The 13142-nt window shown below is 29.7% G+C and overlaps 2 protein-coding genes across 6 annotated transcripts; both read right to left on the bottom strand.

The window, feature by feature from the left end:
* Positions 1 to 6301: 6301 nt before the first annotated feature.
* LOC100257026 (DNA oxidative demethylase ALKBH2) lies at positions 6302 to 8615 on the bottom strand. 4 transcript variants are annotated; one of them, XM_059740237.1, is made up of 5 exons: positions 8241 to 8615; positions 7294 to 7410; positions 7008 to 7197; positions 6792 to 6859; positions 6302 to 6677 (listed from the first exon to the last, which is right to left on the bottom strand). In XM_059740237.1, the coding sequence occupies exons 1-5, from the start codon at positions 8469 to 8471 to the stop codon at positions 6651 to 6653; spliced, it is 633 nt and encodes a 210-aa protein (XP_059596220.1). In that variant the 5' UTR covers positions 8472 to 8615; the 3' UTR covers positions 6302 to 6650. The 4 variants fall into 4 exon arrangements, with proteins under 4 accessions (XP_059596220.1, XP_059596219.1, XP_059596218.1 ...); XM_059740236.1 differs by having other exon boundaries at positions 6302 to 6859; XM_059740235.1 differs by lacking the exon at positions 6792 to 6859 and having other exon boundaries at positions 8241 to 8608.
* A 1099-nt stretch (positions 8616 to 9714) lies between these two features.
* On the bottom strand, positions 9715 to 12531 carry LOC100251803 (protein C2-DOMAIN ABA-RELATED 11). Of its 2 annotated transcripts, none has more exons than XM_002274977.5 (4): positions 11942 to 12531; positions 11104 to 11258; positions 10799 to 10894; positions 9715 to 10283 (listed from the first exon to the last, which is right to left on the bottom strand). In XM_002274977.5, exons 2-4 carry the CDS (start codon positions 11212 to 11214, stop codon positions 9993 to 9995), a joined length of 498 nt encoding a protein of 165 aa, XP_002275013.1. In that variant the 5' UTR covers positions 11215 to 11258; positions 11942 to 12531; the 3' UTR covers positions 9715 to 9992. The 2 variants fall into 2 exon arrangements, with proteins under 2 accessions (XP_002275013.1, XP_010647161.1); XM_010648859.3 differs by having other exon boundaries at positions 12131 to 12477.
* Positions 12532 to 13142: the final 611 nt, after the last annotated feature.

Here is a 13142-nt window from a genome sequence, read left to right as displayed (position 1 = left end):
TACCCCTAACTATAAAAGTGTCATCAGAGATGAAATTTCGAATGTCCCTGATGCCGAATAAATTATCAACATTACTATAACTAGAACTCTTAATTTGACTTCAATTATTAATGTTTTTATCCGTATTATTTATAACCCGGTCTTCACTTCCACTGGTATTTTCAATAGGATCAGGACTATCCAAGTCGCCACTTATTTTTGTTTTATTTTTAAAAAGAATAACAAAATAAGAAAGAAAAATCATAAGTGTGATAAGGAAAAAACAGGTTTGTGAAAATCGAGTCTGAATTTAAGGTCATAAGTCGTAGCACCCCTGTAAACCTGTATACATACGGTCTCTACTAAATAAATTAAGGGAATTATGACAATTAATTAATTAGTCATAGATACTAAGAAAAAGAAAATCACAAATGTATATACACAAAAATAAGGATGAAATCAAATTATAAGAATATGCAAGATAAATGACAAGAAAATTATGTAAAATGATTTATTGAAATAATAATAATAAGATATTTTTTAAAAATTGATTTTCGAGAAATTTTAAAGAATTTTATTAAAAAAAATTTGAATTAATGATTTCAATTTGTTTATTTTATTTGGAAAAAAAAAGTCAATTTATTTCAACAAATGACTTGATTCAATTTTAATTGCATTCAATTTCCAAAAAAGTTATTTGCACTTGTTTTATCAAAAGTATTTAATACAAAATTTCAATTAGGCAATAAAATTGATTTTTACTTGCTTTTACTAGAAAATAATGAATCTTTACAACTTTATTTAAAAAAATGTATTTTGATTTATTTTCATTTAAGAAAAGTAATTTATACAAATTATTAAAAAAAATATAACTTTATTTGCAAAAGAATTTTTAATTAAAAAGAAAAAATTTAATCTCTTATTTTTAAAAATTACTTTTAATCCTATTTTAATTAAGTTGTAACTACCTACACCCAACCATGTAGATATTATCCGCTTTGAGCCCAAAGGAGCCCTCACGGCTTTAAAACGCGTCTTTATTTTAAAAAACATTTTTTTGGATAAAAATTCATTTTTGGGACAATGGGACAATTTTTATTAAACAAATAAATTTTTGGACAATTATTATTAAAAACAATTTTTCAAATTCTATTAAAAACAATTTTTTTGAATTTTTCTAAATTTTTATTAATAAGAAACTTTATTTTATTAAAACATGTTTACAAAATTGTTTCTCTTATTCAAACAAAATTTCTTATTTGTTCGATATATAATTCTATATACAACAAATAAACATATAAAAACGAATATTTACATAAACCAATAAAAATGAAACCAAATAGTAGTGGGAAATAAAACATGTAACAAAATTAATTTACAACAAGTTCAATGCTCAATTTTTCAAGTCTCACTTTCTCCCATGAAATTTCATACTCCACGTGTCATAATTCGTACTTAGCTGATAGAATTGCAGAATTGGTTTATGCAAAAATAGTTCAAATATAAATATCCAAAGATGTACAAAATCTCAAACAAATATTTAAACCCAAATTCAAATTTTCAAATTAGTCTGATAAATTTCGTCACTCAAAATGGGTCCAAATTAGCAAATATAACTCAACCAAAACATCTAACATGCTATAAGCCCTAATCCAAAATTTTCAAATTAATAATCAAAATATAAACTCAATTAATCAAATGATAAATTAAACTAAATTTCATTAGTCCAAAATTTAATATTCCATAATTCCAACATAATTTAATATGCAAACTTAAACCCATAATTAAAATAAAGCCCGATTTATGCTAATCCCGAAACACAATATAATAAATAAATAACTAAATATATTAAGCAAACTCAAAATATCCCAAATCATTATTGCATAAATCAAACAATAATAGATATAATGGCAACAATAATAATAATAATAACAAAATAAAATAAAAATTTTAACTTACGTTTTGGAGCCGGTTTGAGTGTTGTGGGAAAGAAAGAAAATGAGAAAAGTGTGAGATGAGAGATGGAGGGGCATCGGAAAGGGAGAATTGTGTTTTGGGCCCAGCTGGGCCCAAAAATTAACATTTAATCCATATAACTTTCATAATTGATGGAAAGGATATGAGATGTTAAAAGACCAATATATCCTTCAAATTTCTATACATTACCTTTTAAGGATATAAAATAGTGATAGATTAAAATACCCAATGACTTTTCACATAAGCTTTTTTTTTTTTGTCTTTATTGCACCACTATTCATGCAATCATAACAATTCTATTTTAACAATTTGGATTTTTCATTATTTAAATTTTTTTATATAAATAATTGAAAATCAGCATTATTTTCTATTTTAAATTATAAATAAAGAAAAATTATGTTCAAAAACTATTTTAAAAAATACTTTCTAAAAAATAGTAATATGATTTATATTTTTTATATTTTCTTTTTGAAAAAACATTTAATTAAAAAATGAAAACTATTTTAAAAAATAAAAATTGAAAACCTTATTTAGTACTATTTTTTATATGAAAATAATTAAAAGAATTAAATTTCATTCATTGATTATCCATTTTTATTTTTTTTCCATTAGTTATTTTAATAAAAAAAATATATAATATGTTTACCATTAAACAAAGAAATTGATCAATTATGTATTTTTTATGGGATTATCTTTTATATGAAAAATAATTAAATAACTAAATTATATATATTTATTACTCTTTTTAATTTTATTTTCTTTATTTATTTTTTGTCTAATAGAAAATTTTAATATATCCATAATTAACAAAGTAATAAATCAAGTGTGCACATTTTAATCTATTAAAATAAATTACTTTCTAATTTAATAAATAAAATGAAATAAGTAAATAAATTTGGAGTTATTTCTATTTTTTTAACATATCTTATATCGATATTTTTTATGATTAAATAAATTTTTTATTTTTTATTTCTTTAATTCCAAAAATAAAATGAAATAAATAAATAAATTTGAAATTTTCCAACTTATCTTATATTCATATTTCTTATGGTTAAATAATTTTTTTTATTCTTTTTTCTTTATTTCCAAAAATTAAAGGAAATAAATAAATAAATTTGGCTGAAATAATAGTTTTTAAGTAATTTCTTTGTCTTATTTTTAACTATATTTTGCATTGAAAATAAAATAAAATAACGTTTTATTTGAGTCACTGTACAAGGTATTTACACTAAGTGTACATGACAAATATAATAACTGTACAATGGTGTACAAGACTATTATTTGTGAATGATTTTAAGTGATTCTGAAAAACTTAATTGTTATTTCCCCTAACCGTAGATAAATGACATTCCTTACACACATTGGTTAAGCATATATTTATCTCATGCACTTTATTTAACTTGTATATGGTCATTTTAATAGATACCTCACTTATGATGATTGTAAAACAATATTATACAACAATTTTTCTTCTTTTTTAAAATCAAACCAATGCAAACATGGTTAACCGACCTATTGTCATATATTCATGAGATGATGTATGAAATTTGAGTTATTGTACAAGGGTATTACACTAACTGTATAAGACAAATTTACTAATTGTACAAGGGTGTACAAGACTATTTTTTGTTCAGGATTTCAAGTGATTTTGAAAAACTTTCCCATTTTTTTCCACTCAAATATTTTTTTCCCCACTCAAATTCTCTCACTCAAGAATTGTTTCAAATTTTATTTTAAAATTTCATCATCAAATTTTTGTAATTGCATATTTTGTTTTTGTAGTTTTAGCAATGTTCTTTCTTTCCATTATTTCTTTTTTTTTTTTGTGAAATTTTATCCAAATGAATCTATATTTAAAATTATAATCATATTTATCAAATTTTTTACTAAGATTATCTTTAATTTTTTTAATATATTTATACTCATTTATTTAAAAAATGAAAAACTAATTTTTTTTGTGTTTTATTACCTTTCAAGTAAAAAATTAGAGAAGTTTGAAAGTCAATAAAAATAAATAAATACCACTTTCAATAATTTTTAGATAAAATTTTATATAATATATTTTATTTGAAATTTAATTTCTTAGTTATTTTTTCAATAAATTTATCTTTTTAAAAATTTTAAAATAAAAACATTAAAAATTAAAAAGCTAAAAGGATATATATATATATATATAAAATAGAGTGAAGTGATAGTCAATTTTTTTTTAAATATGGTTAATGTAGAAAATATAAAAAATAATTAAAAATAAGAGAAAAATATAAATGAAAGGGTAATATAAATTTAAAATAAAAAATAAAAAATAAAACTAAAAAATAAATACAAAAAGATAAAAAATATTTGGATGAAAAATCCCAAAATTTTTATCATTGCTTATAATAAAAGCAAAAATATTCAATATATATATATATATATAATAGAGTGAAGTGATAGTCAATTTTATTTTTTTTAAATATAGTTAATGTAGAAAATATAAAAAATAATTAAAAATAAGAAAAAAAATATAAATAAAAGGGTAATATAAATTTAAAATAAAAAATAAAACTAAAAGATAAATACAAAAAGATAAACAAATATTTGGATGAAAAATCCCAAAATTTTTATCATTGCTTATAATAAGAGCAAAAAGATTCAATATCTTTAAAAATGAAAAACAAAAAAACATTATTACTTTTTATTTGACATAAAATAGAAATATGGATTGGAAGAAGGAAAAAAAGTTAGAAATAAGTAATACTTAATAGGGAATAGAAAAAGGAAAAAAAAACACAAAAAATTGAAATTCATACTCACTTGTGTCTATGTAAGGGTTAAGAGTATTTTAAGGATTAATGAAGGACAATATTCTTCATCTTAATTTTCATACTTTGTTTAGATCTTGAGCTTAAATATGCATGATATATAGACCAAATGTTAATTTTTGAGCCCAACTGACCCAAAACACAATTCTCCCCATCGGAAATAGCGTCAACATCATGCCACCGATAGTAGCACCGCCAAAGATGGGAAGTCATGTGCTTGTGAGGTAGTGTGTGGGAGGGAAAAAAAAAAAGGAATAGATATAGAGGGAGAAAATGGGGAAAAAATATTGGGGCCGACTGGAAGGAAGAGAAGTGGGTGTGGAGTGTCGTTCTATGAGTGGAGTGTGGCAGTGGCAGCGTGTGGGCGGAAAAGGAAGTAGAGAGATGGAAAAAATGGGGGCCAGCCACCAAAAAATGGGAAGAAAAAAAACTAAAAGAAAAAAGGAAATGAAAAGCGAGAGAAGAGGGAAGAGAGGAGGAGGAATGGGTCTTTGCACGTGGGGTATGGGTGAGAGAGAGAGTATGGGTGCGGTTGTTGGAAAAGATGAAAATATCAATAATTACGGATATATCAGTACTTAGGTTTTACGGATATATCGATGGATATTTTAACATAAAATATTGATAAACCAAAAATTCATCAAAATTTATGAAAATGTAAAAAAAAAAAAAAAACTCCTAAAAAATGAAATTAGAAGCATAATAGACATTTTAAAATTGTTTTGTTGAAAAAATTAATATATATATAATTTGATTTACGATATTAAATTTAATTATATAACATTGGCTAATAAGAAATGTGAATTTTTTCATTTAGAGCTGATATTTTACTTATATCATCAATATATAGTCGATATTTATCAAAATTTATCGGCGATATATCTCGCTATTTTCGACGGAAAGGTATGGGAGAGAGGAGAGAGAAAAGAAAGAGAAAAAAAAAGTAAGAAAAGAAATAATATAATAATAAAATAATAATAATAAAAACTAATAATTAAATAGTGAGTGACCAAAAATATCATATGTAATTAAAATTTAATTTTAAAAATAAAATTAGGCTAGAAATTAACATAAAAATAAAATTGGAAAAATTTTAGGATCTACAATAAGATATTGTTTTTCCAGTAATCCCCAACATTAATGTTTGGTTTTTTCTGTTTGAAAAAAAAAATGATATAAACCATATTCTTTCTATTTGAGAAAAGATACCATATGTATGAGTACATGTACATGTTTGACAACGTTTTCAAAAATAGCTTTGAAAAATCATTTTTAACCATTTAATTAGTTTTGGAAATAAATTTTTATTTTGAATTCAAATATAAAAAGAAAAATTAGTATAAGATCAAATCTATATCCAGACGCAGTTTCCTCGTAAAACTTTTCTATATAAAGACTAAAGAGAGAATACAAGAATTATTCATTATTTAAATATTAGAGTATATAAACAAGAGCATGAAGAGAATTAGGTATAATCAATATAATAAGATAATAAATATTAATATTAAAACTAAAATTATGGTACAATGTAAAAAAAAATCTTATCACCATCCAAAAACCTTCTAGTGTCCATAATCAAGCAAATTATGTTTTCCTTTTCCCTTTCTAACAGAAATATAAGATATTTTGCCTTGTAGCAGGAAGTTTTCTGAGACCCACAGGCAAATGGTAATAGAATAGAAGCTGGACAATGAATTACCTCTGCCCGTTATCCAACAGCCCATCAAATAACATGCCTGAAGGTGAGGTTGATGCGGGTTGCATCTGCTTTTGCACGCTTGGGGACTGAGTGGACCCAGTCTCTCTGAGTGTAGCCTCTCATCACTAACATTGATCCATGCTTTAGTGTGAAAGAATGATGATCAACACTGCTGCTCTTCTTTGCCCGCTTGTTCACAGGTTCACCGTTAGATCGACTATCTGAGACTTGCACATCAAAAGATAATTTTAAATATATAATTCCTGGAAGTTCCATTGCTTTTTCATGAGAAACTAAGTAGAAGCTGTCAAGAGAAACCCTGGTGAATGACATACTGTCCCAGTTGCTTTTGCAAGAAACCCTAATTGTCCGCATTGTATACGGTGACAGATGGTCAAAATTCCTCAACCAAAACAAATAGAACCATTAGGTATGATTACACATGCAACAATCAAACAAGGCTAATCAGAAAACCATTTATTCAAAATTTTCTGAATATGCCAACAAATAAAGATGAAATAGTCAGGAAGTGAAAAGAAGTATTGTTGTACCTTGGGACACTTTACTGGGTTTTTTCTTCAAGAAGAACTCACGTTCACAACCAAAAGAAATAGATGCAATTTCCGGAGTCGAACCATAAAGCTTCTCATCATCGGAATGCCAACCCACATAGTCATTGCCACCTTTATACCTATTTAAGAGCAAGCTATTAAAACTACTCCCAGGCAGAGCTTTGTGTACCTTCAGGAAACAAGTAAGGCATTAGCCTGCCACTGAAGTAGGCTATTGAAACAACAATTAAAATAACAAGAGGAAGCAATGAATAAGCATTCTTACTGCATCCAATATATCCTTGAGCGGAGGATAATCATCCCAAGTATAGGCATGTGGCTGGTATCCACTATAACTTAGTTCTGGCAATCCTACACTTGCAACATAACATGTGTCTCTAGGCTGTATAGAAAACTATATTATTAGAAACTATTATTTATTACCTATATCCTACAAAATAAAAATAAAAATAACACATAAACAGAAATAAATGAAAAAAAAATAAAAAATAAAAATAAATGGAGGGTAGGAAAAACAAAAACAAAAATAACAACGGGAATCCACCAACTCCATGTTCAACTAATTGAAAATCTTGATGGGAAAAACTCTCCATTGTTTGTAATCATAATGTAGTTAAATAGAATTATGTATGAGGGTACCTCCCAATGCCCATAAATCCACAGAATTTAGGCGCAAAAAATGACCTTCCTCCACAATATTACTTGGATTTTCACTCAAGCTCTAAAATTACATATCTAGGAAGAAAAACATCTTCAATAAATCTGTCTTTTGCATGTATAATATGCCACATGTTGTCAATGCTGCATTTAGTTGATGGTGAAATCTACATTTCTAGGCAATTTTCAGGGTACAGAAAACAGTAATGAAGAAAAAATCACATAAATAAAACAACTATTAGAAGTTCCCTCACCAAATAACATAGAACTTGGAAACAGGCAAAAGATGAAAATAATAGCAATCAAACCTAGGTTGAAGCACAAGCCATGGGCTAAAGAAATTGGAGACCGGTAAACATAGCTAACCGATATAAGTCAAAAGTCACTCTAGCTTATAAAAGAAATTATGTAGAACAATCAAAACTGACAGTACACAAGTTAATGTCATATTTGACGTCATAGAATCAAATACATTGTTGTTCAGTTTCTAGGAAAATTTCCAGAAAGGAAGAGAGGAAAATGGAGAAATATGAAAACAAATGGGAAGAAACTAACCTGGACGCAAGATCGGCCGAAGACGCGAATAGTGGGTCTGGTCCATGGAATTTCTTTGTTGAGGTAATCGAACCATTTCCACGATTCTTCGAAGGCTAGGAACCGTGGAATGTAGATGAGGTCGCTTCCGTTTCCAAGATCAATGCTCTGTCTCTTTCCACCTTCATTGTTAGGATTAGGGCTAGGGTTAGGGTTTGTTGATTTGGACCCGGCTTTAAATTTGAAATTCATTGGAAAGAGAGGGGGGGTGGGGGGAATATAACAGAAATAAACTGCTCAACGTAGAAAGAGCCCAAAAACACGCGTTTTGGCGGGGACGGAGGCTCGAAGACCCAAAACGCTGCGTTTTGACCCCAAGCGGCGAACAAGGCAAGACTAATGCCCTGTTTGGAATTAACTCCTTGATGTTTAAAAAGATCAAAGAAAATGTTATGGTTCATGAATATTAATTTTTCATTTCAAATTTTGTTCAAAAAAGTTAGAAATCAAAGAATTTTTATCCGTCTTTTTTAACTCTTCTTATTAAATTTCAGAAACAAAAAATAAAAAAGAGGTGATTTTTAAAATTATTTTCAAAATTTTAATGTTAAAAATAAAAAAAGAAAGAGGTTGCGTAGACTTGCATTTTTCACATTCTTTTTAAGCTATATTTCAAGTGTGTGACTAAATCCTAAGATGGATGGTACTGAGTCAAATGCTAGAAAATGCATTTATAATAGATAATGTTATTCAGAAGTTTGATATGGATAGTTGGCTAAAGCAAGATTTTGTAATGCATATTGGACTTTCCAATTAAGTTCGTCATGATACCCATAATGAACAATTTTACGCATTTCTTTGGTAGCTTTCCCTCTCTTTGCTTTTTGTGATTGACGTCACATAAGGAACCAAATCAATCATGATTTCAAACTGAATATTTGGGTATTAAATTTGGTTTATTTTATGTTGTTTCTCATCTAAATCTACTAGTTTTTTTAATTATTTGTAATAATTCTTTACTTGAGAGGTTAGAATTTCTCTATTTCTGAGTTTTTTGAAATAAATAAAGCAAGTGAAGTCAATAGAACATGTGCGAAGGGAACAGAATATAGAAGTTCAACAGGTTGGTACCAAACATACCCCAAAAGGAGCATTTACCATGGTGTGAAATCAATGGCCTTTTTCCACTTTGTTGAATGCTCCCACTTGAGTCCCATTTGATTTGATGATTTTTATTTTTATTTTTATTTGTTTGTCAACACCAAAGCATCATTGGCTTGGGATTAGGGTTACAAGCCATGAATCTCTGAGATAACAACCAAAGGGGGTGTTTGCTTATTTGGAAAGAGAGATCTTCCACTTCACAGAATCTGCCATAAAGGTCAGTTGGAAACCAATCACACCACTTCCATAAAAGAATTACATTTTCTTTTTGACCAACTGTACCTTAAATCACACAAGGAGATTTACAATCAGACATTTAAATCACATGGCAGACACCAAAGGGATAGTCTATTTGAACATTCTAAAAATTCAGAGAGGAATAAAATCAACAAAAGTTGGTTGTCCTGCATATGGGGTTTCATCCAAGTAACCTAATCTCCATAAATACTACTGAGGAGCTAAATCAAGGGGAGATGAGACAGTAAGAGAGATAAGTTCATCAAATTTCAGTTATCTGCAATACTAAATCAATGGAGGACAGCAACACAGCTACAACTTAATGAATTTTCTCCATTGTTGAAAATTTTTGGTTATCCAACTAGGCCACCTTCAAGGAGCAGCAGGAGGATCCATTAACTTGATCTGCAACTGAATTTCGCCGGACTCCACCCCGCAAAGCCTTAGCCAAACATCCTGCACAACCTCACCATTTATACAACTGACGCAGCTCTCCCTGACAAGACAGTTGTCAGGGTCTGGGATGACCTTTCTCAATGTTGTCTCACCAGATGAAACCCCTAGGATCTGCCTCAGTCTTGCAGCTGAGACTATGGGTTGAAGGCTGAGGTGAGCATGGCCCATCTTGTCATCTGCCTTAAACCGGTCTTTATCGAATACTTCCTGTGGGAAGAGGGTTTGGTCATTATGCAGCACAGATATAAATTTATGAAACAATGTCATTAGCACCCTCACCACATTGTCCCAATGGGACACCCATGATAATTTTTACATTTGAATGGTTGATTTCTATACTCAAATCGCTTTGCAGTTAAATACGGATCACCAATAACCCAGTAATATCATTCCATACTAGTGAATTGGGAAGGTAAAGCCATATTCTCCTCAACTAGAATTCACCAACTAAGCATAGGGTCAAACCCAAGGTATCTCACCGCACTCAAATGATTTACAATGAATACTTCAAGAACCTAGCCCCTAACACTTTAGACTTGTCCATGAACAGGGATTTGAGTACCTTGACAATAACAGAACTGAACGATATTAAATCTCTTGGATCAAAAGATGATTTGAGCTGGCAGAGTTCAAACAAAGGCTACAAAGTGATCCAAGAGCCATAGGATTGAAACAAGAAAAATCTACAACAAATATAGCAGATATGGAAAATTAAAACTTACCAAGTACAGAACTCCAACCGGGTCCATGAGGGAGAAACTTAGCTCTTCATTCCAAACAGGATTAAGGCAACTGTTTATAACCTTGGTCTTTGCTGTCTGGTAGAGAAGATACAAATAAGTTACTTGACAAGACCCAATACAAAAAGACCAAGAATCCCAGTAACAACATAGCATTTTTTAACATATTTATACCAAACACTAAAAAATTGGCAAGATAATTATGAAGTTTTGAACATAGAATATATGAAAGAAGAAACCATAATTAAACCATTGAGCTGTGAAAGAAGCATAGAGCACAGAATGACCTGATTTCCGAGTTTGACTATGACATAAGGATCACTGCTCTTGAAGTCCCGGATTACCAATCTCTTCCCTTGCACAACAATTACTTTTAGCATGCCCACTGGCTCCCCCATAATCAACTTCTATAGGTGCATCAACTTGCTAAAGAATACAACCACTGTAATGAATGGAGCAAATACAATCAAAAGAAAGCCAACGAGGAGACTACTTTAGAATCACCAACAGAATTGAATTAGTGTTTGGTTGAACAAGATCTGAGATTTCAGATTTGAAGGCCCCAATCCAATTCCACGGTTTGAACCAAAAGAAGAAAATGAAATCCATTTCCTTTTTCCTTTTCCAGCGTTGGGGAGAATTTGAAAAGGAATGGATCATATACAAGTATACTACATCTCCGATGCCACTTAAGGAATGAAATTTTCTATTACAAAAGGAAAACAAACAAAGATGATCGAAACAGTCAAGAAGTACACAGAAAACCCATCAAGCATCAGGCATCAAAAAACACATAGGCAAAACAAACACACACCATCCCGATTCTCCGCACAAGCACAAAACCAAAACTCGAACTTAGCCCTTTGGTTCTCCAAGTTATTTCCCTTCCCCCGTTCATTTTCCCGAGAACCAGACAAAGACCCACAAAACAACAAAAGAAAACAGAACCCACAATCATCCATGAAACCACTTCACATTCCTTCACTTTTCTAACTAAAATAAAATAGTATAGGATAAAACCACCGGCAAACAAACCCAGAGAGCAGAGCCCAAATAAGACGATCTACAAAAACCAAAAAAATAACAATGGAAAACGGAAACCCAGTTTAGATATAGAGAGAGGACCTTGTTTTTATTCTGGGGTTATGGTTTGCGACTGCCGGAGACTGGGTTCTAGCAAAAACCGGCGATCGAAGGTGGTGGTGGGGAGAGACCAGAGAGAGGAGGGGGGCAAGTAAAAGGATGAGTCGACTTGATTGAGAGTGGGGGTATTAAGTATAAGAAAGACATGGAAACGGGCACATGTGGGTCAACCTTGGCCTGCGTTTTCGTGGTGGGATCCTGTGACCGGGTGAGCAGTAAGTGGTCAGTGGCGTGGCCTCATCTTCCTTCTCTTTCCCTTTACATTTTCCCCGGAAACTGGTTGTTTGAAGGAAAAATCACCGATGTCCATTCATGGATTTGCAGTTTTTGAATTTTTTTTTTTTTTTTTTTTTTAAGGAATAAAATTATAGTGAGATGGGATTATTCTTCTGAAAACTGTTTTTGAGAATATTTTCTTAAAAAATTACAAGGAGGTCTTGGATTTTTTGCCCTTTCTAACATGTTCCCATTAGTATTTTCATTTTTCTTCCAAGAAAACCTGACTAATCAGGTTACCTTCTGGTTTGAATCAAGAAAAGCAAATTTGATTAATCGCCCGAAACACTCAACAAGTCACGCAAATACAATGGTCAAACATTCTCTCCATCCTAGTCCCTTTCCATTTCTCTTTCCTCCATCCAACCCTTTCCTTTTTTGTTAAATAATTTTAGATGATTTTTTATTTTCCCTTTTTCCAGTTCCACTTTCAATAAATAAATAAAAAATCAGAGATAAATAAATAGAAAAAATAGATTTTAATTCATTAATTTAAATATATATATATTAAAAAAAAACCTCAAAATTTTATAAATGGATTTTATCTTTATTCATTTAAAAATATTTTTAAATACAGATGCATAGTCACTTTATGGGTAATATGATAATCCTAAAATATAAAAATAAAATGACTTGATCCAAAGGAAACCAGCCCAAGGATTAATTTTATCCCAAAAGAGGTACAATCACATCCATCCAAAATCATACGTCCGTATTATCGACCATGGCCTGGTTTCTACACAAATCAAAACAGAAGACCATTCTCCATGATTCAAACATCATAACACACATTTCATAACATTTCTTCTTCATTTGTCTGCCCAATCGTCACCTTCCCACCCATGACCTTGACCTGTTTCCTTATCATAATTCCAACACCACCTTTATTCAACTGAGGCCCCATGTG

This window comes from Vitis vinifera, chromosome 10 (assembly GCF_030704535.1).
Source record: "Vitis vinifera cultivar Pinot Noir 40024 chromosome 10, ASM3070453v1".
Classification (NCBI taxonomy): Eukaryota; Viridiplantae; Streptophyta; class Magnoliopsida; order Vitales; family Vitaceae; genus Vitis; species Vitis vinifera.
This window is presented reverse-complemented; position numbering and strand designations above follow the sequence as displayed.

What these genes read in the sequence shown, in the direction of transcription:
- LOC100257026 (XM_059740235.1), bottom strand. Translation starts at nt 8,471, where the DNA reads ATGAATTTCAAATTTAAAGCCGGGTCCAAATCAACAAACCCTAACCCT. An exon ending in TCAAGGATATATTGGATGCA is followed by an intron (nt 7,198 to 7,293) that starts GTAAGAATGCTT and finishes TGTTTCCTGAAG; the next exon opens with GTACACAAAGCTCTGCCTGG. An exon ending in ACCCAGTAAAGTGTCCCAAG is followed by an intron (nt 6,678 to 7,007) that starts GTACAACAATAC and finishes TGCAAGTCTCAG; the next exon opens with ATAGTCGATCTAACGGTGAA.
- LOC100251803 (XM_002274977.5), bottom strand. Translation starts at nt 11,214, where the DNA reads ATGGGGGAGCCAGTGGGCATGCTAAAAGTAATTGTTGTGCAAGGGAAG. An exon ending in TAGTCAAACTCGGAAATCAG is followed by an intron (nt 10,895 to 11,103) that starts GTCATTCTGTGC and finishes CTTCTCTACCAG; the next exon opens with ACAGCAAAGACCAAGGTTAT. An exon ending in CGGTTGGAGTTCTGTACTTG is followed by an intron (nt 10,284 to 10,798) that starts GTAAGTTTTAAT and finishes CTCTTCCCACAG; the next exon opens with GAAGTATTCGATAAAGACCG.